At 45.8% G+C, this 24,335-nt stretch overlaps 1 protein-coding gene across 1 annotated transcript in view; it reads right to left on the bottom strand.

The window, feature by feature from the left end:
* The window catches only part of C5H10orf67 (chromosome 5 C10orf67 homolog), a 137,599-nt gene that overhangs the window by 73,586 nt on the left and 39,678 nt on the right, over window positions 1–24,335 (bottom strand). Inside the window, exons 6-7 of the mRNA XM_083189281.1 lie at window positions 7,782–7,929; window positions 4,665–4,723 (exon numbers count right to left, since the gene is read on the bottom strand). Coding sequence (XP_083045407.1) covers window positions 4,665–4,723; window positions 7,782–7,929 — 207 coding nt within the window. The remainder of the gene's footprint in view (window positions 1–4,664; window positions 4,724–7,781; window positions 7,930–24,335) is intronic.

Genomic DNA, 24,335 nt, shown 5'->3' with positions numbered 1-24,335 from the left:
AGCTGTCGACCTAATGAGCTGTCGACCTAATGACATGTCGACCTAATGGTATGTCGACCTAAAACCATGTCGACCTATTGAGCTGTCGAACTAATGGTGTCGATGTAATGGCTGTAGATGTAAGTGCTGTCTAATATCCGTCCCAGACCCGACCACCCCCTCCCGCGATTCGCTGGACCTCCGCGACCACCCCCTCCCGCGAAACGCGGGACCCCCGCGACCCTCCCGCAAATCGGGGGACCCCAGCGACCCCTCCCTCCCGCGAGCCCCCTCCCAGGACCCCTGCATCCTCCCCTCCCGCGATTCGCGGGACCCCTGCGACCCCCCCTCCCGGCATTAAAAGGGCCCCCCGCGACCCCCCTCCCGCGATTCACGGCACCCCCCCCCCTACTGTGATTTGCGACCCCCCTCCCGCAATTCGCGCCGCCCCCTCCCGCGATTCACGGAACCCCCCGTAGCGCCCCCCTCCCGCGATTTGCGGGCCCCCTCGGCACTTCTCGCGATTTGCGACCGCCCCCTAATTCACACATTCGGGGACCCCACCTCCCGCGATTCATGCCCCCCTCACGCAATTCACGGCACCCCCCACACCCCCCTTCCTGCGATTCGCAACCCCCCACGACCCCCCCTCCCGCGATTCACGAAACCCCCCGTAGCGCCCCCCTCCCGCGATTTGCGGGCCCCCCGGCACCTCTCGCGATTTGCGACCGCACCGTAATTCACACATTCGGGGACCCCCCCTCCCGCGATTCATGCCCCCCTCACGCAATTCACGGCACACCCCATACCCCCCTTCCTGCGATTCGGAACCCCCCACGACCCCCCCTCCCGCGATTCATGCCCCCTCCCGCGATTCACGGACCCCCGCACCACCCCCCTGCGCCCACCCTCCCTTGATTCACGCCCCCCTCATGCAATTCACGGCAACCCCCCTCCTGCGATTCGCAGCCCCCCCACGACCCCCCCCTCCTGCGATTCATGACCCCTCCCGTGATTCACGGACCCCCGCACCACCCCCCCTTGACTCACGGCACCCCACGCGCCCCTCCCGCAATTCACGGACCTCCGCAACCCCCCCTCCCGCAATTCACTAACCCCGACAACCCCCCTCCCGCAATTTGCGGACCCCCCTTCCCACGATTCAAGCCCCCCGCGCCCCTGCCCACGATTTGCGGACCCCCTCCCGCTAACCGCGGATCCCCACACACCACCCCCCCTCCCGCAATTTGCAGACCCCCCAGACCCCCTTCCGGCAATTCCACCCCCCAGCGGACCACCGCGACCCCCGCTCCCGCATTTCACGTACCCCCGTGACAATGGGGGATCCTGTACCACCACAAGCAGGTACCGCCCCTAGGTGGGAAATCCGGCCCTGGCTGCCGCACTGCAGGTTTCCCCACTGCCCTCTGCACCAGCGCCACAACTTTTATCAATGTCTTGCCCACATACCACTATTATACAGCCTCCTGCTCTCATGCACGCTCACTCCCTCCCAGTGGGAAGAGACGCTCACCCACTGCCGGGAGCTGCATACTGTCCCCCACCCTCCTCCAGTTCTAGGGATGCCCATCGACCATCAATGATTTTCAAATAATCGATGGTTTATGGCCGATGTTGAATACTTTTGCCATCAATTAGGAAGGACACTGCCCTGCCTCCTGTTCTCCTGCCCCGTAACTTCCGCCAGTGGAGACCCGCTCACACTGTGTTGCCCACATTCCCCTATCATGCTTTACCGCCCAGCCTCCTGCTCTCATGCACCCTAACTCCCACCCAGTCGGAGGAGACACTGACTCCTGTATTTCTGTGCTGCCACGCTGGACCCTCACCCACTGGCAGAAGCTGCACAGTGTCCACCACCCTCTTTAGTCCCCCGTATGCCCACACACCCCTATCACTACCCAGCTTCCTGCTCTCCTGAACCGTAACTTCCACCACTGGATAATCGCTGACGCTGTGTTGCCCACATACCCCTATCATGCCTCATATCCCAGCCTCCTGCTCTCATGCACCCTAACTCCCACCCAGTAGGAGGAGACACTGACTCAGGGCCACCGTCCGGTACTCCTGTGCTGCCACGCTGGACCCTCACCCACTGCCAGAAGCTGCAATACAGGGCATCTTTCATACAATTTTAACCATATTTCTCACAATACAAATGTTCACAAATTAAGGGGCGTAGCCCCTTACGCCGGTGTGAAGAGCGCCCGTAGGGCGCGATGAATCACCTAGTATATATATATATATATATATATATATATATACATACTGTATAGATGATATTGTATAATTGCATTTTGCATTTCAGTTGAGTTCCAGAACACTGTAACAAAGAAATGATGGAGGCTTTGGCATTCAGTCGCAGTCATTTACTATGGCCAATGGATCTCCCCAGAAATCAGCCCCGGAAACTGGGACTCATCCGTGATTTCTTATATCTGCCCGAGGTTAGCCGAGAAAAAACACTAATAAGGTCGACAGCCAATAGGTCAAAAGGCCATAGGTTGAAATACTGACTGAAAAATATTGTGAAATTCGCAAAATTATAAAAATATTTTTCAGGCCTAATTGTATTCCCAACAAACAAAGAGATTTACTATTAATATCCTAGTTAAAAGCCCCCAAAAATGACATATTCTGCAATGTACTTTCACTTAGAGCTGTGACAATTTTTAGCCCCAAACACTCTACCCTACTCCCAGTCCCGATCTGCTCCTACCTCCAATCTTTGTTGCCACCGCTCCCTACCTCCATATCCAGCAAGTGCGAAACAGATCAGTGTCCCTGGAAACATTGCTTTGCTTTCCGCTATGACACCTTTTAGCATTAAAAGGAGTAATTTGGTCCATCGAGTGCCCTCTAGTGGTCAGTGGCGGTACTTCACCTCATGGAGGTGGGGAGTACATAGCCTTTTATATATATCAGGCCAGGCCAACTTGTGGCTATCCGGCTGTTGTGTAACTACACATCCCAGCATGCCTTGCCACGTATTTACTATTACTACTAGCAAAACTGAGACAAGGAATGCTGGGACCAGTTTCACAACAGCGAGCCCCGCGAGGGGACGCGGATACCTTCACAGGTAAACGCGGCCCTACGCGGGCTTCACAGGTATCCGCGTCCCCTCGCGGGGCTCGCTGCGCTAGCCACGCTTCGGGCTCGGTGGCTCGCCACACTATTCTATTCTCAACTCCACGCCGACGTGGATAGTGGGGGTATGAAAAGGTCGGAGGACGCGTACCGCCGCCCCTCGCGGGCTCGCTGTGCTCGCCACGCTTCGGGTTCGCGTGGATCGTGGGGTGTCGTTAACAATTGTGGGGGACATTTCACTGCTAAGGGTGCCTATTTGGGCTCTGTGGCCCATTTAACATTGTTTCCTATGGCAAAATCGCGGGCATTGAGGCATTGAAGTGAAAAATCGGGTCCATTGAAAAATTTAACATTGATCCCTATGGGAAATCGCAGGCATCGCGTCGGTCGCGTCGCACCCGTTACTTTAGTGCATACGATGGACGCGATGGGACGCCGTCCTAGGTAAAGAGTACCCTATATATATATATATATATATATATATATATATATCTCGTCCAGTAACACAGTAACTTTTAAGAGTGACAATTAGACTCCTATACTAACACATGCGACTGTTATAAGAACTGTACTGGTAATGTCTATATTTGTACTGTGCATTGGAACGTCCTGGCATATCTTGTGTGATAAAGGGTTCTATGTACTAAACCTTAAAAAGAGGTAAAGTCAGTGACTTAGATAAAGTACCAACCAAACAGCTGCTAATTGCATGTTATAGGCTGTCTATGTACTAAGGCTCAGAGAGAGAGAGAGAGAGAGAGAGAGCGAGAGAGAGATAAAGTGGACAGAGGTAAAGCACTAGCCATTCAGCTCCAACTGCCATGTTACAAGCAATGTTTGAAAAATGGCATTTATGAGCCGGCTGGTTGGTCATTTATCTCCGTCCACATTATCTCTCTCCGAGGCTTAGTACATAGACTCCGATGATACTAAGCACTATGGTAAGAATAATCATCCATTCAATTGTGTCTTTAGGAGAAAGTGGTCGGCAATTAATGGTGGCGCTCAGGGTTCTGTGATCTAATGCTGGAGATGGAAACTGGCACATCAGATTATAATTGCTGCTGAAGGGGATCCGTACCGAGTGTGTGAATAGGCATTTTGCCATCAGAAAGAAGAAAACTAGCATTTAAGTGTCTTCATTACTCATAAACCAGATAAAGTGACAGAAACCGATTGAAAAGCATTTAAACAGAAAACCTAATAATAATGTCACATTCACTTCTCCAATAGTTACATTTCAATTTAAGCGATTAACATCAAGCTACACTGTAACACTTAAGTGAGATTGCATGGATAATAATGTAATTAAATGAACTGTGTCCTTGCGTTACTTCATTACATAATGCCGCTATATTTACCCCCTCAAAGCCTGACTTCAATGCACATCTCACTTTGATAGGCTGCTTGTCATCTTTTCATCCCCTTCAAATGAGCCATCAATCTGGACATACAAAACGGTTTTGTTCGCTGGTCTTTTTTTTTTTGGCCAGTTTTGTTGCAGATCGAGAGAATGCTACAGGCTGGCTATTAACATACCTAAAAAAGCCATCACTTAATGTCAAAAGTCACACCTTCTCAATGGTCCTTTGGTCCTCTTCTATTCTGGTTTTCATGGCGCCCACATCCAGATCTGGAACAATGGAGAAAAAGAGGCAGAGCGTGAAATCCCATTGCCTAGACTATGAATTCAGGGCATGCAGCGGAGGTCAGCCTGTAAACCCTGGCCATTGCTGAGTGTCCGAGTGCTCTGGCATTACTCTGACCCTCACCGCTGCTCTTGACATTCAAGGTCCTTTTCCTGCTGTTTGGCCGGCTGCTCGGAGAGAAATTAAGAAGTAAGTTCAAGAGCCAAGTGTGGCTTGGATGACCTGCTGCTTTTCATCAATACCAGTACTGGACATCCTTGCTGTTAGTCACAGCAAATACGACATGCTTTAGCAGGTGGTCCTCTGGGGATGAAAGGGTCTGGCGTGAAAAGATAAGGAGCCCCATTAAATCATATGAAAAACCTGTGCCGAATATGGTTCTTGTCCCACTTAATGAACACATTTTGCTATAATAATTAGTCATGTGGTTTTTTTAGGATTGTTATTCTCCTAGGGTTCTAACAATTAATATCGGATCAGATCTTTGCTGAATGGAACAGAAGAGAGAATGTGGAAGCGTAAAAACACTTGTGATTTCATCCTATTTGATCAGAACATCCAATCATGTTGTTATAAGTATAGCACTAACGTGATCAATAGTTTATTTCCATATCATTTAAAAATATTGTCCAGAAATGTGATTGGCCAGGTCTAACATATATTTCCTTATTTATTTTTCAGCACAGTTTGATCATTTTCCTCCTGGAGACAATTTCAAGATAATAATTAAGAACCTGGTTCTAGGTGTTGTATCACTGTGAAAGTGAATAGATTGTCTACATCCGTGAAAGAAAACAACAATCAACAGCGCATGTGTCTAATACCGCTTTCACACTGCCAAAACGTTTTAAAAAACGGTATTTTGAAACGGTATTTAAAACGGGTCTGAGCCTTCACATTGCAGTAGATTACCGTTTTAAATATCGTTAAAGTACCATTCACATCAGTCAACCCGTTTAATCTCCTGAACACGTTTCAAGGCCGCCAGCCTATCACAGGTCTGTAGTCTGTTGTTTTTACTAAATACCGTTTCAGAGCCATTCTCACTGCATAAAAAAGGCCTCTGAAACGTGTAGGACTCTGCTTTTTAAACATTTTTAAATACCGGTTACCTTTAACCAGTAAATGAACTCTTGTGCTTTCCCACTGCAGCCTTAACCGTTTTAAAATGGAAAAAAAACGGCAATATACCGTTTAACAAGTGCGGTGTTAAAGGGGTATAAAGTTGCCCATAAACTGTACAATTATTGTATGCAATTTGGACTAGATCGCATCGCATACGTTTTGCAATGCAATGAGATGCAATGCAATGCAATCTAGTACAAAAAGTATGTGCAGCACATACTTTCTGAGCTGTGCGATGGGATGTGCGCAGGAGTGCGCATCTCATCGCACCCTGCAATTGTACCGTGTATGGGCAACTTTACTCTAACTCACAGAGATCGCTCCAACGAGTGGTTTGATTGGGCTTTTCACAGAGCACAATTTCTGTTAAATAGTCGTTTGTAAGCGGCGGCTATGTATTTATAAAGCACAGCTCCATGTTGTGAAAGCGTTGTGGGAGTTGGAAGACAATTTAACTTTCAATAGTGATTGTAGCGTTCGGTTGGAGAGAGGACATCTGTTTCTAAAGGATTATTGGTACTTATGTATTATCTGGGCGCCCGATTTTTTCATTGCATGCCACTACTTAAGGCAGGGGTGGCCAAACCGGTCCTCGAGATCTACCAACGGTCCACGTTTTCCAGGTTACCTAGCTGGTGCACAGCTGTAGTCATTACCAACTGTCACATTTTCAAACCTGCTGCATTCATTCCTACTATAGATCCACAGGTTGCCTGGAAAAGGACAGGTTTGGCCACCCCTGACTTAAGGCATGCGATGCGATTTTTCATTGTAAAGACCCGATTTTTAATTGTATAGTCCAACTACGCATGGAGTTGATTTTATATAGTGCCCGAAGTGTGGCGAGGGGACGCGGATTACTTTACATGTATTCTGCGTCCCCTCTCCACGCTTCGGGCTCGGTGGCTCACTGCGCTCGCCACACTATATAAAATGAACTCCAAGCGTAGTTGGTTAGTGGGGGTATGAAATCACCCATGGGTAACTATACAATTAAAAATCGGGTCTTTACAATGAAAAATCGCATCGCATGAATTGTATGCCACTATATTGCATGCGATTCGATGAAAAAATCGGGCGCCCAGATATTACATAAGTACCGGATTATTTGCACAGGGATGGTGCAAATACAGATATTACTGATGACAGCTGCACTTACAGAGGAAAACCCAATGGGCAGGATGGGCGCCACTTTCAGACAGACATAGGGATTTTTTGGCGGTCTCACATTTGATAACGAAAGTACAATGCCTTCGCCATACACTCCAGCGTCTAACGGTGGCAATCTTCCTGTTTGGCCCCCCTTTGCACTGTGCTCCCCTTGCATCTTTCACAAAATTCTTAATTAAACTCCCAAAGTTTAAACAAAAATTAGACATTTAGGTATTATTACTACATAAAGTCCTATGGGTTGTGCTTTGGATATGTTTGTACACAGATTACTTAAAGTGAATATATGTACTTTACGTCCACAGATTGTCAAAAATGGCAACGGATTTGACAATCCAGCGTCCATCTTTGACCATGCAGATTTGACTTTAAAAAGTGTAATCTGCCTAGTGGGAAGTCTGGGCCGGAAACAGCCAGGATTGAATACTGATGGCCGATATTTCTGACTGTCCGGATTGTATACTCCCCAAAGAAAAGGTTAGATGTTGTTAAATATACCATTACACATGATTCAAAATTGTAAATAATATTATTACATTTATCAAAATTGCTATTTTAGCTTCTATACGTGGCGGGCATATGGGCCATGTTGCTCATAAATGCCACTTCAACATTCATATTACATGAACTAAGATGAATGAACTATTATTACTTGGAGCATGGTGAGGGGGGTGCATTGCGGCAGGGAGGTAAGGCGCTCTTGGCGTTAATGTAGGCCGCTACCCAAAGACCTCTGCGCGTCTTTACCTAATGAGCGGATATGTTTTACTTTCTCCTTCAGAGCGGTTTCCAGCTGGAGGACTCTGTCCTGCATCACCGCCGCCTCTTCCTGCAGCTCCTGGTTTTCCATCAGCAGCTTCTCTTTCTCCAAGTCATCTTCCGGCTGGAAAACGATCTGCAATATTTAGACAGCCTTTTATTTTAAGGGACAGTACAAAGCGGTTTTGAGGATGCCGCTGAGCCGTAATAATTATCCGGCATGGTCGGGATGTAATTGCCTGAATTCTGCTGCATATTTAGAATATGAATAAGAACAGAAAAATAGGGTAAAAAAAAAAAAGTTCTTAAAAGACGCCAATACATTACATACAAAGACTATAAACACATGGGGACATTTTTATTGACAGGGATAATGCCTATCATACTGTTTCTGTGCCCTCATCATTCAGGTCAATTTAATATGGAGGCTGTGTCCAGAAAGGCAGCTGCGGCCTGCACACCCACACTGCCCTGTATGTGTATAGCAAAGTGCTGCTTGTAACTAAGCAGAAGCAGGGAGAATTGTGGCCGGGCAACACTGGGGGGGTTGCAGAGTGCAGTCATTGGGAGAGGGGGGGGGGGACTTGTTGTCTTTGTACCGTTCCTCTGTGACAGTACTGCTAGTGTCACAAGGAGCACATCACATGTCAAAGCAGTGAAGTTTTCAGCCTGGAAACCGCATGGAGTCCATCAGGCCCACTGATATCAACACAGTTGGCTTTCTACTTGGTCCTGAAGCCACCCGGAGGCCATTCATATTCTGAACATTAACGTGGCTTTGCATGCTTGTCACACATAGCGCTGTGCCGGCGTCTAATGCTATTGAGCACTTCGCTTTAAAACTCTGGGCAAACAGTGATTACCTTGTAAGACGGCTTGAGGATAACGCCCAACAAAAGGCTTTAAAGTTATCATTTTAGTAAAGCAAGCTCATTTGCATTTTTATTATGCATTTCCTTTTGTTTGGATCTTGCCACTTCTATTATGAAAAAGTCTTTTTCTAGTGCAGTCGAGGCGTATTGCTACTGATATCCTCATTCATGTGCCTGGTGCAAAGCCTTTCAGATTGTGTTCCTGCTGTCTAGACACATGTACTGTATATTTCCAACTATTTTGCGACAGATATCTAGAGTCACAATACAGTATTTGCACCACTGTGCAAATATAGACTACTAGTAAGCCCGCTCAAAGCAAAAGCTTCGAAAACTACTCTGCTACCTTCTGTGTTTGTGCACGTGTGAGAAAGAGATGTAGTTTCACTCTCTGACAGCAGATGGCAGTGTTTCGGAGACTCACGGACACTAGACATAGATATAGATGATATAAAGGAAATGTAAGCACCGATACTATTCCCAGTGTGTGCGTGTTTTACATACATATTTAAATATTAATAATTATATATATATATATATATATATATATATATATATACACACACACAAACAAATATTATATAGACACACACAAACAAATATTATATAGACATACACACATAAATAGATAAAGCACAAGACCAGCACTCAAGTTAAGAAACTTGGGCCTTATTTAGGTTGGATCGCTTATGTGATTATCAGGAAACTGTGCTCGCACAGGCCCTGTGATTGCATCTCAGAAATGTGAACACCTCTGCCTTAGTGACAGGCAGAGGTATCAGTGGGGAGGGAAGGGGGCATAGGCATTAAAGAAAACAGGGGGCGTGTCAAAGCCTGCATAAGGTAAGATGAACATCCCATTTGATGGTAACAATGTTCATCTAAAGCTGCAATCTCATCAATGTTTTAGCAATCGCAAAGGCAGGAAGGAGGTGGTATGCACTTCCCCCTTCATTTGTATTGCATTGAGTTGCATTTCATTTGCATTGCATACAACACACGATCCAACCAGAATAAGGCCCTTAGAATGTATTGGGGTATTCAATCTGGTATTCCAACTGTCGGAACGTCCCGTCAGTCTGAATAATTCGGTATTCAATGTACTATCTGTCGAGTGATGGAAAGTCCAAATTGTCGTAAATGGATGCGAATTGTCCGAAAATAGCTGTGAATCGGCAATCGGCGTCCGTTTTCAACAAAACAGACCTGACTATAAAAGTGCCAATATCGAATACCCGAATTGTATGATAAAACTCATCCCATTTGGAGAAGATTCCCAGCACCCCAGATTGTGCAGAACATCATTACTGTGACTCCCCCCACCTCTAAAGCCACCATTGTCAAGGAAGTCCAGGTACAGAGCATTTTATACTGTAGCTAATGGAATGGGTCATGTTGGAGAGTATACATTAGTCATTGGTCACATGGCGGTGACTGTAATAGACCCAGAGTGGTTTCATTTGTGATAATTGTTGTTGCTGGGCTCTAGTACTATCTACAAATCCCCGGAAGGAAAGGGATGTACAGTTGAAATGGTCATCAGGTACCTGCTACAAATAGCATGAAATTTATGTTTTCACAACAAGAAATTATTTATTTTTGATGACTGATCTGATGAGGTGAGTGCCCGTTATATTATATATTTTAATATTATTGTTGTTTACTCAAGGATTCTACAGGGCCTAAAAAAAAATGAGCAAATCAAGAAAACAAAGACTTACAGCACAAGATAACGTAGGGCAGGTACAAGGTGTATAAACATTGCTGCATCAGGAAACAGGACACTAATATAAACACTATGGTGGCAGAAACCATAGGTTATGTGGTGTTGTAGGGAGCATAGAGTAGAAGATTGTCTAAGTAACAGAAGGAAAAGCACATGAGGGGAGAGGGCCCTGCTCGTTTGATCTTACATTCTAAAGGGGAGGGGCAGACACAGATATGGTAGACAGTGAGCATGACTCAGAGGGTTTAGGATGAGAGATGTCTGCGGTTGAGAAAGAAATGGGGTCTTGAGAGCTCACTTAAGGTTTTGTAGAGAGGCTGAGAGTCTGATTGGGCGAGGTATAGAATTCCAGCAGTAGCGAGCACCAATATATTAGACACAGTAATGGGAGGAAGAGATAAGTTGGCAAGAGAGTAGACATGTAGACTGATGGTGGGTGGTGTATAAAGAGAAATGAGGTCAGATATGTAAATGGGGCTTTGTAAGTGAGTGTTAGAAGCTTGAATTGTATTAAGAAGTAGAAGAAGGACAGCCATTGAAGGGCTTGCAGCAAAAAAGAGGTGGCGGCCATAGTACATTTGGAGAGGAAGATGAGTCGGACAGCAGCATAGAGAGGTGATTATTATGGGCCCTACACATGGTGCGATATTTAGGCATTTTCTGAGAGATTTTACATTATGTCACTAATTTGCTCAGAAAATGGCTGTGTGTGTGTGTGTGTGTAGGCCACACAGCCATCTTAAGTAGCGGCCCTGCAGGTCTTCATCTTCTGACGATTAAATAACCTGCATGCAGGTTATTAATTGGTCGGGGCCAGTGTTCTCAATGGGAGAACACTTCCCCTGACACCTCGCTCAGCGGACATCGCTGTGCACTGCTGTGTGCCGAGAGACCTGAGCGTTCTGAGCGAAGCAGCATTGCTCAGATAGCTCTCTCTCCACACGTCGGTACGTGTGTAGGGCCCATTACAGAGACCAGATAGGAGGAGATTACAGTAGTCACAGTATAAGCCTTAGAGATAAAGTATCAGTCATTTAGCTCCTAAAGCCCAAGGTGTGTTTGAACCCGCACCCTGCACCTAGATATAGCGCTAGGGACCCCCAATATACAGAGAAGCCTTGACGCGGCTTGGGGGCATAGCATACACCTGCGCAGGTATATGTAACCAATATCTCTGAATTCTATTATTATGTAGTGTTCAAGATTGGTTACTATCATTGCTCAGTGTGCTGAGGGAAAAAAATGTCTTGTTTTACTTACCCAGTATTTAACCCCTCCCTCATGCACCTGAGTGATATTACTGAACTAATTGAGCATCTACCACTATCTGTATGCATGTTGTTAGAGGCAGAAGGGAGCCCATATTTGGAGGAGATATGGGTCCTGATATGCCACATGGAGTAGTCTGGGGTTGCTCCAAGGTAGGTAGCTCTTAGTTTGGATATATTAAGTAAGGAGCCATTATCATGTGGCTCCTTGCTGGTTAATCGTAGACCGTATTTAGGGTAACGGTGGTGTGGGGTGCGGTGCTCCTGGACTGGATGGGCTGGGTGGCTTTAGTGCGGCATGCCCTTACATTCTATTAACACTTTTCCCTCACTAACACTATCTCTCTCCTATTTTAATTACATTTCATTTATCTCTCTTTATATATAGCTTCGGCTTCTTATCATAATATAATTATTAGCACTTAGTATCTCACTGGCATGCCGCACTGGGCTTCCCAGCTTATGATAGTTTTTGGGGTGCCGCACCCTGCACCTAGATATAGCGCTAGGGACCCCCAATATACAGAGAAGCCTTGACGCGGCTTGGGGGCATAGCATACACCTCCGCAGGTATATGTAACCAATATCTCTGAATTCTATTATCATGTAGTGTTCTAGATTGGTTACTAGCATTGCTCAGTGTGCTGAGGGAAAAAATGTCTTGTTTTACTTACCCAGTATTAAACCCTCCCTCATGCACCTGGGTAATGTTACTGAACTAATTGAGCATCTACCACTATCTGTATGTGTTTGAAAAATGACAGGAGCTGGTTAATTGGTACTTTATCTCTCTCCAAGGCTTAGTACGAAGATACCATAGAGTCAAAGCGCCCTAGAGTATCAGAATGTTTTCTCAGAACCCTACGGCCAAAAGTTACTTATTAAGAAATCCAGAAAAAATATTAAATTAAGTAAATTGTGTTGATATTTCATCCTTAGGTTCCACTCCATGGGCCTTATTCTGCTTGGAGCGGCCAAACGTGCGTACGTTCGCCATTACCGCACGCTAGCCGTACGCGGCCGTTGGGGTTAAGTCCACCCACAAATCAGCCGCTTACGTACGGGCAGAAATACCGTAGAAGGGGAGTGGCGTACAAATGAGCGTACGGCAACGTACGCGGACGGCCCAGCCCTTGCACTCCGACAACAGGCGTACAACTGAGCGTACGGCGCCGTGTACGGCCGTCTTTCCTCCGTCTCCCCACCGACTTCTTGCGGAGATCTGAGCGTACGCCAGTTTGCACGGACGGGTCCCTATTGTTTTCAATGGAAAACTCAGCTTATGTCACCGCTCGTGAGAGTGAGCGTACGTCCGTGCACGCTGGCATACCCTTCACATATATGGACCTGCAAATCTTGCCTCTCAACTACTAATCTGACAATTGATTAATTAATCTATTTGTTATTCACTTATTGTTTTCTATTAACTCAATTGTCTACCTTAATAAAGACCTAATAAAACTACATTTTAACCCTCATTACATGTATATTTGTTATGTTCTAATGTGGCATTTTAATCACTATCTATGTGTCCCCATATTGCTGTTACTTTTAAATCAAGTTATGTTGGTGTTTCTGTATATGTACTAAATTATGTACGTAATTACTTTGTCCAAAATGTGTAACATGTATACCTACCCTGATGTTATGTGTGATGTTTTAATCGAACAACATTAAACATTCATGCATTTTCACTATGTGTTATTTTACTCAAAAACACACACATTCACACATCAATCATTACCCCTCACCTCAAATTACAAGTATAACTTACAGTACACATCTGTATGTACCTACCCTTACACGCCCTCTAACATATTTATTAGTAAAAACACAGGCAATTTCGAACTGTAATCAAACTTTTATTTTATACCAAAAAAAAAAGGGGGGGGGATAAATAAAAAATTAAAGGCGGGCCTCCAGAAGCCCAAAAAGGAGCTGGAGGTAGACAAGGGTCAGCATTATTTCCCTCATTATTGCTGCCACCTCCTCCTGCTGCTGTTCAGTGTCTGTAATGAAGGGATAAAACAAAAAAATAATATATAACATACACAAATGTTTGTTGTATTTGTACATAATAAAAAGTTCAGAGTTATGTGTGAAGGCCACATACATTTAGAAACTACATTGAAGATGGGTCTGCTGTAAACACAGTACTAAAAAAAAATATGTTAACACACACATACTGTACATAGTAAATAACATTAATTCAATTACTCCTTCATCAATGAATGTATGCTGTATCCCAATTGGTACTTTGGTTTTGGGGGACTCTCCTCTAACCTCACAATTAGCCTGTGCTATTTAAGGGTTATGACATTGTTGTGGCTTAAGCACTCCTTAGTATTTTAAATTTAGGACATTGCTGTACAAATTATAGGCCTACAGCTATGTTTGTAAAGCATGCATCCGCATGGCCTCACACACTATTACCAAAACAATCTCTACATTTAAGTTGCACCAGTGGCAGATTAAGCCTTTGGGGGGCCCGGGGTACTTTAGAGCGGGGGGCCCCCTTGCACTTGTCATTACTGGCCGCACACTGCATGGGCGAATATTATACTGTCAAAACATAGAGTAAAGGCAGAATAAACTTGGTCAATGGTTACCTGCAGGGGATATATATATATATATATATATATATATATATATATATATATATATATATATATATATATATATATATATAGACAGGGGGTTGGCGGCACTCGGAATAATAATAGACACCATATATATATATATATACACACACCACATGAAAAGCCTGTGTTTGTCCCTCTGCCCCTTACTCTGGAGGAGACCTCACAGTCCTAGTGCTGCCTCTGATTAAAAACCCTCCTATGACTAAGCTGCTGCTGCTGTTCTCCATGGACCTGAGAAGCATGTAATGAGCTCCACCAATCAGAGCTCAGCACAAACTTCTCAGCCTCTGTCCTCTGGTGCAAAGTGTCATGGGACTTAGTCAACTCCCAGAAATGCACTGCACACTTGTGCAATCAGTGTGCCTTGCCTCCCGATGCTCAGCACCATAAATCATTGTCACATTGGCAGATAGGTGAAGCTGCAGCACTACCCCACCCATGCACAAAACATTTAGCTAAAAAAGAAAAAAAACAACTTACACATTTTTTTGGTCAAAAATACATGACAACCACAGGGGGCCCCTAGCTAGAGGGGGGCCCAGGGGCACTGACCCCTTGTGCCTCCATTATAATCCGGCCCTGTGTTGCACATCATGCTGGGAACTGGAGTTACCCAACACCTGGAGCCACATAACTACCACACCACTAATGTCGGATATCTCATTGGATGTACTGTTATGTCAATTATTCAAGGGGTGAGGCATGGCCACACTCAAAAAAACCACCAAGGGGACCCTTGTTCCTGGAGAAGGACAGGACACACCTCATGGTCGCCCTGCAGTGATATGTTGCAACTAATGTTGATGTTGGATACACATATGTGGTTGTTGTGATTGTTGATGTGTAGAAATGTGTAGGTAAACATTAGACAAATTATTTACTTACGGCTACTTGAGCCATCCTGGTCACCGCTGGTTGGCTGTGCGGTGGTTGGGGGGGTCTGGAGCAACAAGAATGATGGTCCCGGAGTCTGGACCACGGTAGTGGCTGTTACTGGGGAGTGGAGAGGTTTGGGGGTGGGTGGTGGAGAGGTATAGGGGGGTTGGAAATGGGGTGGGGAGGGGGGGGGGTGGGGGTTGGGGAGGTGGTGGGGGTGGGGGTTGTGGAGGGGGAAGGGGATGGGGAAATTGTGTGGGTCCAAACAGCACCCTGTGTCTCTTCTTCTTCCTCCTCCTCTTCTTCCTCCTCCTCCTCTTTCTTCTCCTCCTCTTCCTCTTCCTCCTCTTCCTCCTCCTCCTCTTTCTTCTCCTCCTCTTCCTCTTCCTCCTCCTCCTCTTTCTTCTCCTCCTCTTCCTCTTCCTCCTCCTCCTCTTCCTCCTCCTCCTCCTCTTCCTCCTCCTCCTCTTCCTCTTCCTCTTCCTCCTCCTCTGGCTGCTCCGGGGCTGCCTGGTCCCGGCGTGCCTGCTCCCGGGCTTCTCTGGCGGCTCTTGCCCGTGCTGCAATGTTCATGTTGATGGCATAGAAATCGAAGATTGGGATTCATAAAAAAGGGGGAAAGAAAAATTCACATTAGTCATGCTCATAACCTTCCAAATGATCATTGCTGTGATATTTCAGACATTTATCATGCTAACTATTTGATATCCTACACCAAAAAACTGAGCAACTACTTAAACCCCCCCTATACCCCCCATATACACCCCATATACACCCATATACACCCCCATATACACCCCATATACACCCATATACACCCCATATACACCCCATATACACCCCCCTATACCCCCCATATACACCCCATATACACCCCATATACACCCCCCTATACCCCCCCATATACACCCATATACACCCCCCTATACCCCCCATATACCCCCATATACACCCCATATACACCCATATACACCCCCCTATACCCCCCATATACACCCATATACACCCATATACACCCATATACACCCCCCTATACCCCCCTATACACCCCTATACACCCCCCTATACCCCCCATATACACCCATATACACCCCCATATACACCCATATACACCCCCATACTCAGCAACCTATTTTTAAAAAGTACACACAACATTGCTAAAAAACGCAGACATACTAGTAATCAAAACTTACATCGGGCAATATGGCGGCGAAGGCTGCACAGTAGAACGGGCTGCCGCCGGCGCAGGTCTGACCAGCGCCGCTCAACCTGCCCCAGGCTTCTGCGGACGCCGGTCGTGGAAAATATCAGGCGGCGGGCAGCATTATACGCCCGCCGCTTGTCCGCATTCGAAACATATGGGCCCCTGGGCCCCAGGTGACGGTCCATGACGTGGACCAGGGCCAACAGCTCAGGGGTCGAGAATGGCCTAGCTCTGTTTGCTGTCATGGTGGCAATGGCGCAGTTATTAATTGCAGGTACATATATCACTTTTGGTGCTTGCTGATTGGTTGAAAAAATTGTTTGTTTGGTATTAACTTTATTAATCCCTCTTACATTAACAAACTGGATGCGAATAGAAACTTACGCGGACCGTTCCGATATACACACCACAACCAACAGCATGCATTCAATGTATAGAGAGGAACTGTATATATACAGTGTGCGGAAAATAATACACGCACCCCCGTCTACTCATAACTACGCTGCTTAAAGGGGGCTCAATACACCGATTGCCATGAAGAGAAAAGTACTGTATATATAGTATGCGGAAATTAATACACGCAACCGTCTACTTATAACTACGCTGCTTAAAGGGGGCACGATACACCGATATGCATGGAGAGGAGTACTGTATATACAGTAGGCGGAAAATAATACACGCAACCCTCTACTTATAGCTACGCTGCCTAAAGGGCCACAATGCAACATGTTGCTGTATGACAATTTCATACACATTACATATGTAAGGAAAGCATTATATCGTGATGTTTTGAAATGTGACTCACAAAGCATACACGAACTCCAACAGATACCAGCTGACAACACTCGTCATTGGAATGACAGGTGCCCACATTTCACGATGTAGCACAATGCTCCACAACCTGTGTATGTGCATATACAGGTGTTTGATCAGGTGCGTTGAGACCTGCGCAATTTAAGCGGGAATTATCGGCGGGAAATATCGGCGTAAATTTGCATCTACATTGCGGGAAAAAATATACGCCCCCTTGTTCATGGCGGGAGATTAACATATAAATATTCAGTCAGATGCAGCCCACAATTGCTGCAAACATGTCTGACTCAGACGATTCTGCAGCAGAGGACGCTCTGCAGAGAGCTACAGCAGAATCCATGCTTGATGCACTCAACAAGAGGGAACAGGAGCGGAGAAGGAGGGCCCAAGAGAGGAGTCGCCTGCAAGATCAAGCGGGCCCCTCAGTAACAGGCCCTGGTGAACCTCCACCAGCTCCACAAGGGCCAAGCAACCAGCCAGAACAAGAGGTTGCATCTCTCCAAACAGGTGTGACCCAGCAGGTGCATGGTGAGAGAACTGGGGCCACCAGAAAACGTGCTGCAACATCTAGGGTGATGACTGAGCAGGATACCACCACCAGAAGGAGAAACCCTGCATTTGTAGAGGCCGAAATGCGAATTCTAGTGCCCAGGGCACGCAAATGGATTGAATTGGCAACCAGGAAGCCGGGTGCCAGTGCAAGGAGAAACCTTTGGGACAAGATCACAGAGGAAGTGAACCAGGTGTCACCAGTGGTCAGAACTTGGGACGCGGTGAAGAAAAGGTTAGTGTGTTTGTCAGGGCAATTTTTCAGCAGTCTCCAGCAGGAACTGAGGCCCTTATTCTAGTTCACTCTTTCTGCCCAAATATTTCTTAGATGGACAAAACCATGTGCACTGCAGGTGAGGCAGGTGTTACTTGTGCAGAGATAATCAGATTTGGGTGGGGTTTTACACCTGCCTCACCTGCAGTGCACATGGTTTTGTCCATCAAAGAAATATTTGGCCACACATGGCAAAAAAACATAAGATCAGCCACACTAGGAAATGTCACGTAGCTAGGGGTACCACATAGTCCCTTTAATTCCGGACACATATTAATTAAACAGGTTCTGTGGCTGGCTGACTTCAAGACTCCACTTCACCTAATTTTAAACTGCCACAGAACCTGTGTAAGTAACATGTGTCCGGAATTAAAGGGACTAGGTGGTAACCCTACACGTAGCACAGTGGTGCACATATCTCATGGTGATATTTTTATTTTTAAACTTGTAGGTGGACTGACTTCAAAAGTGCCCTGAAGAGGAAGATGACTGACCGGTACAACCACAGCATGTCCACCGGGAGCGGTCCTATGCCTGACCATTTGGAATATACCCCCCTGGAGCTGGACTCCTGTGACGTGATCGATGTGGGGGAGATCAGGGGGATCTCCAATATGGACAGTGAGCTCCCGGCGGAGGTCTTTGCTGCTGCTTTTGATGGTAAGTCACAGTAATGCATTGTATTTAGAAAGATATTTTTTATTGCGTATGTGATGGTGACATTGTTTTCAATTCTTATCCTAGCAGAAGCAGAAAGTCAGGATGTACCGGCAGCATCTTCCTCTGCAGAGCCACAGGTGGAGCAGGTGGTCCAGCCTGCACCAAGACGTCGCCCCCAGCCCCAGCCACAGGAGACATGGAGTGAGAGCCTGTTGGTGACGCTGGACAGGATCGAGCAGCAAGGGGTGGATGCTGCGATCCGTCAGCAGCAGGTGGCGGATTTTCTGGCGGAGTGGAAGGCCACAAACCAGCTGCAGGTTGAGGCGTTGAACCGCATTAATGAAACTCTGGCGGCTGGCATGCTAAGCATTGGCCAACACCTCAGCCGCCAGAATGAACTTCTTGCGGAGCAGCTGTCCACCGCCAGGTCCCTAAGGGACAATCCCCCATCTGCTGCCCCACCCCAAGCTGCTCCCCAACCTTCCACCTCGGCTGACCCTCCTGTGTCGACTAGGGGAAGACGCCGAAAGCCAGCTGACCCAAAGGCCCCTGTCCCCATCTAAAAGGGGCAAAAAAGGGCCCAAATGAGACCTGGTTCACTTCCTCTGTGGTTGGAGCCCAAAGGTTTAAATTGCACTGGACATCCGCTTCCTGAGTTGCCCATCGATCCATTTGCGTGCCATGGGCATGAAAGTTCGTATTTTGACCTCTACAAATGCAGGATATTTTTTTTTGGTGGTGTGTATCTTGCTTAGTATTCACCCTGGTTGTTGCAGTACGTATTCTGGTGTCCCCATTTCTTTCACCATTGCATTTGCAGGGTAACACATGTTTGGAGATATGCAACCTCTTGTTCTGGCTGTTTTATTATTTGTGTGTCTATTTTATTTGTTTATTTGATTTCTCACATTAAAGTGTCAAGCTGTGATGCTGAACAGCAAATAAATTTATTTTACAAATTAAAACAAAATTGTGGTATGTGTAATTTCTTGTGTGAAACAAATACTAGATTTATGTGTACTTACTGACCAGGGTATTTTTGAACATTTGTTGAAGTGTGGTCGAAGTTTCCCATGTGTAACCCTCTCCATGGCCATTCCCATGTTCCTATCCAACTTTTCCCTGCTAATTAGTTTGTGTCAGCACATGTGCAGAGCAACTTAATAGGTGAGAAAGCAGTTTGTGTGCAGGTAAGGTAGCTCCTACAGTAGTAGGTAAAAGCAGGTCCAGAACAATGCTTTCCTCATGGAGTGGGTGAGGCAGACAAACAAGGGTGAAAAGGTACATTTGTGTAGGAATGCATATGTGTCCTCCCTAAAAAAAGATGTGTGAATGGGCCAAACATGATCAATTAGCTTGTGAACAAACATGCATAACTTTTTAAATATATATGATTTGACAGTGTCATAAGCAGATGTAGGAATCCTTTGTTAGAGAGATGAGAGTGCAATAATGTGATTGGTGGCATCTTACATCCAGAGTGTAGTCAAATCCAAATCATAGCAGATGAGATAGTGGTACAGGTCATTATTTTGGGTACTATACAAAGATTGTGTGGAAAATAGTGGTCATGGGCTTAAAACATTGCTGAAACATCCTTTGTAGGTGTTAGATGTGGTTTATGTTATTGTATCCTAAATACAAAACCTATGTTAGTATTAGAGTGAACACGTTGACACATGTCGACTTGTGTAGATTGAGTGTGCTACTGCGTAAAGTCTATGAAAGCAGGTAGTGAATGTGTCTGTTTAGCAAATACCTACCTTAGCGTATAAAAAGATTCTTACCTTAAATTAAACAAACCTTTAAATGTGGAGAAGTATAGAAACATAAGCTTCCAATGTGTTTGCGTGCTGTATGTGTGGCTTGCAGGCAGTGAAATCATGGTTTGGAGTTAATGGTTCTGCAGCATTGCTTATTACATTCAGGTGTATGTGTTTGAGTAGTAATCAGCGTTAATTAGCCAACTCAGGCGCACGCTGGCATGCGGTATCTGTAGGGGTGGTTTTAGCTGGCGGTTGGCGGCCGCCTGTTTGGTGTCCGAAACGAACGGTGCCTTAGTCGATCGTGCGGTAGTAGCACCGCTCATTTTTGGTGCACACCCCCGTGTACGCCCATATTTACTCCCATTTTCCCTCATTATTTCGGCCGCTCCCATCAACACGCCCCTATGCCGCCCCATTACCCGTACGCTCGCGTACAGGTTTTTTCGCACGTTGAGACACCGGCCGTAAGCGTTGTGGAGTGTTCGCGCCGGCGCATTAGCGTATCTGCACATGCGCAGATCGTAAAAAAACCCGGGACGTACGCGTACGGCCCGGACGCTCCAAGCAGAATAAGGCCCCATATGTGGTGAGGGACAGGATTCACTTGTATTTGTCCACATATTTTATTTTTGGAGGTTACATCCACTGGGTTTGCCTAGTACGTTGACCATAAATAATTGGAGTTGGTCCTGGACCACCAACCCGGGGCATTTTGCGTTACAGCCATTTCAATTGCCTTTCAGGATCGCGGTTGAAAGCGGTTATAGGCCACCAAACATGAGCGCAACCCGCCTGCATTTAACTGGACACCCCCAATACTACTCACAAACGCTCCCCGACTGTCAATACTTTGTGAATAAATCCACACTGTGACTGTCATCGCAAGGCCAATGTGGCACATGCCTGGTGCAACTTATACGTGTGTGCAGTGGCAAAAAACTGCCGATCTTTAAATCAGGCATTAAACGCACCTGTAAGAGGTAGGGAAGAAGTGGAGCTGAAGAGAGGAAGTACCCTGGGCACCAGGCCCTGAAGTTGGGAGGGAGGATATGGCTGTTGTGGAGACACATACTGTACCTGAGAGGGGTGCCTTATTCTGTCACTGATACCTAAGAGGGGGGACATACCCAATTTTCTCTCTACCGTCACAGACAGACCCCTGTGAATGAGCCATTACTTTCACTTACATGATACCACTTGTATACTGTATTAGTGACCCACCCCTCCTTCGCTCGGGGACATGTTTTCTAATAACAGTGATGTAGCCAAAGCTCAGTGGGTCGCTAGTCTGCTGTATAAATGTATAAAAATTCTAGAGTAACGTGCCTGAATATATTTACTAAAGGTCATTTTTAGTCAGATTGTTAATCCATTGTGGGCTTTCAGGGTTAAAATGGTATTGACAGTGTCTAGGTGGAAAGTCAATAGGTCAACATACATATAGTTGACATGGTAGACACACGAAAAGGTCGACATGAGGTTTTTTTCTGAACTTTCCTGATACTTTACCATCCATCTAGTGTGCGCAGCTGTAATGGAGCAAGGCACTTTGCCTGACGCACGGCGAGCAGAGCGAGGTACACTATTTTGGGTTCCACGTGCTGAAACCTACAAATTGCAACATACAATGTCATGTTGACCATTTTCAAGTCAATCTTTGCCTGTGTCTACCTTTTGTATAGGTCAACCAATTGGTATTGACCTTTTGACGCTCCACAATTTATACCATAAATAACCGATAAATAACTAACGGAAAAATAAATAATTTTAACGTTAGTATAATTTTAATCAATTTGAAATTGAGAGAAATAGAGAGAGAAGGAGAGTGAGATGGAAAGTGAGAGAGAGGGGGGTTGGGGAAGAGACAGTGTCAGAGAGAGAGAGAGAGAGAAAGAGAGTGCCAAAAGAAGAGAGAGCGACAGGGAGAAACAGTGTCAAGGGGAGAGGAAACGTCAGGGAGAGAGAGAGAAAGATCGATAGACAGTGTTAGGGAGAGATAATAAGCAAGAGTGGGAGTGTACAGGAGAGAAAACGATAGTGGGGGTATAGTAGAAATGGGGATAGAGAGTTGGGAAGAGAAATAGGGGGAAAGAATGATAGTGTAAGAGAGAGAAATGGTGTCAGAGAGAGAGGGAGAGACTGTTAGAGAGAGGCTGTGTCGGGAAGAGAGAGGGAAAGCGGCAGTGCCAGAGAGAGAAAGACAGTATTAGGAAGAAAGAGTGTCAGGGAGAGAGACAGTCAGGGAGAGAGAGAGAGATTGTCAGACAGAAAGACAGTGTCAGGGACAGAGAGACAGTGGCAGGGAGAGTGGGAGAGCCAGTGTCAGGGACAGTGAGAGAGACAGTGTCAGGGAGAGTGAGAGAGACAGTGTCTGGGAGAGAGTAAAAAAAGCAAGAGAGTGCCCGGGGATGGAGAGGGGGATAAAGAGAGGGTAGAAAGGGGGGGCGAGAGGGGGAGAAAGGGAAAGAGAGAGGGTCAGAAGAAGGAGAGAGAGATGGATAGTGAGGGGGTAGAGAGTAATAGAGAGAGGAGAGGGAGATCAAAGGAGAGAGAGAGAGATTGAGGGTGGTGGTGGTACAGAGATAGAGGGGGTATTTAATTAGGTGCCAAATTTTCCAACAGTTAAAAATAATCAGTTTTTGCTGTTTTTAGGTCGAATTTACATTCAAACTAAACAATTAAAGTGACTATTTTTTCGACTGACGAAAACTCCGGCAAGGTCGAAAAACATATGGATAGGCAAATTCACTAAACTCATCTCGACCAGAAAAGTCAATCAGGTGCAAAAATTGTAAGATCACCTTTTAGAATTATTATTATTAATAATGGTTGACGTTAACTCTATAAAGCTAATGGCTGCTCTCAGGTAGCAAACAGGAGAATTGCTACGGTAAGTAGAGACTATACAAGAGAATATATACAGAGATTAGTACCCCTGTAATTATCTCCGAGAGCGCCACACAATTGGAAAAAACATATATGTCGTCAAAAATATTTTATTAATATTTTATTAATATAGATATAAACAGTATAAATAGTAGATTTATATTGGTATAGATTTATACTGTTTATATCTATATTAACCCCTTCCCGACATATGACGTACATTTACGTCATATGTCGGTTGCGGGGGAATCAAGCCAGCCCACGGAGTGAGCTGGCTTGAAAGAGAGCAGGTAATGGCTGTATATTACAGCCAGGTACCTGCTCTCACGGCCACGAGCGGCGAGTTCGCCGATCGTGGCCGTTTAACCCTTTAAGCACCGCGGGCAAAGCGCCCGCAGTGCTTAAATAGCTGATCGGAGGGGGGGCGCCCCCCTCCGGCGCCGATCGGGGCCCCACGCGGCGAGATCGGAGGGTGCCGATCGGTTGCCATGGCAGCCAGGGGTCTAATGTAGACCCCTGTGCTGGCCGTGTCAGCATTCCTATTACATCCTGCCTGAGGCAGGATGTAATAGGAAGTGCTGAAAATCACTATGTTCAGCCATAGAGCTCTATGGCTGAACCTAGTACAGGCGATCGCGCCCCCTAGTGGTCAAGTACACTAGGGGGCCTTGTAGTAAAAGTAAAAAAAAAAAAAAAAATAAGTTTAAAAATAAAAAAAAAATAAAAAAATATTAAAAGTTCAAATCACCCCCCTTTCCCCATTTCACAAATAAAAATAAATAAAAAATAAAAAAAAATAAACATATTTGGTATCGCCGCGTTCCTAAAAGTCCGATCTATTAAAATATAACATTAGTTATCCCGCGCGGTTAAAGGCGTAAACGGAAAATAATTCCCAACGCCAAAACTACGTTTTTTGGTCGCATCGCCTACCCAAAAAAAAATAACTAAAAGAGATCAGAAAGTCGCCCATATCCCATAATGGTATTAATTAAAAAGTACACTT

This window comes from Crinia signifera, chromosome 5 (assembly GCF_055691185.1).
Source record: "Crinia signifera chromosome 5, ASM5569118v1, whole genome shotgun sequence".
NCBI classification, from domain to species: Eukaryota; Metazoa; Chordata; class Amphibia; order Anura; family Myobatrachidae; genus Crinia; species Crinia signifera.
This window is presented reverse-complemented; position numbering and strand designations above follow the sequence as displayed.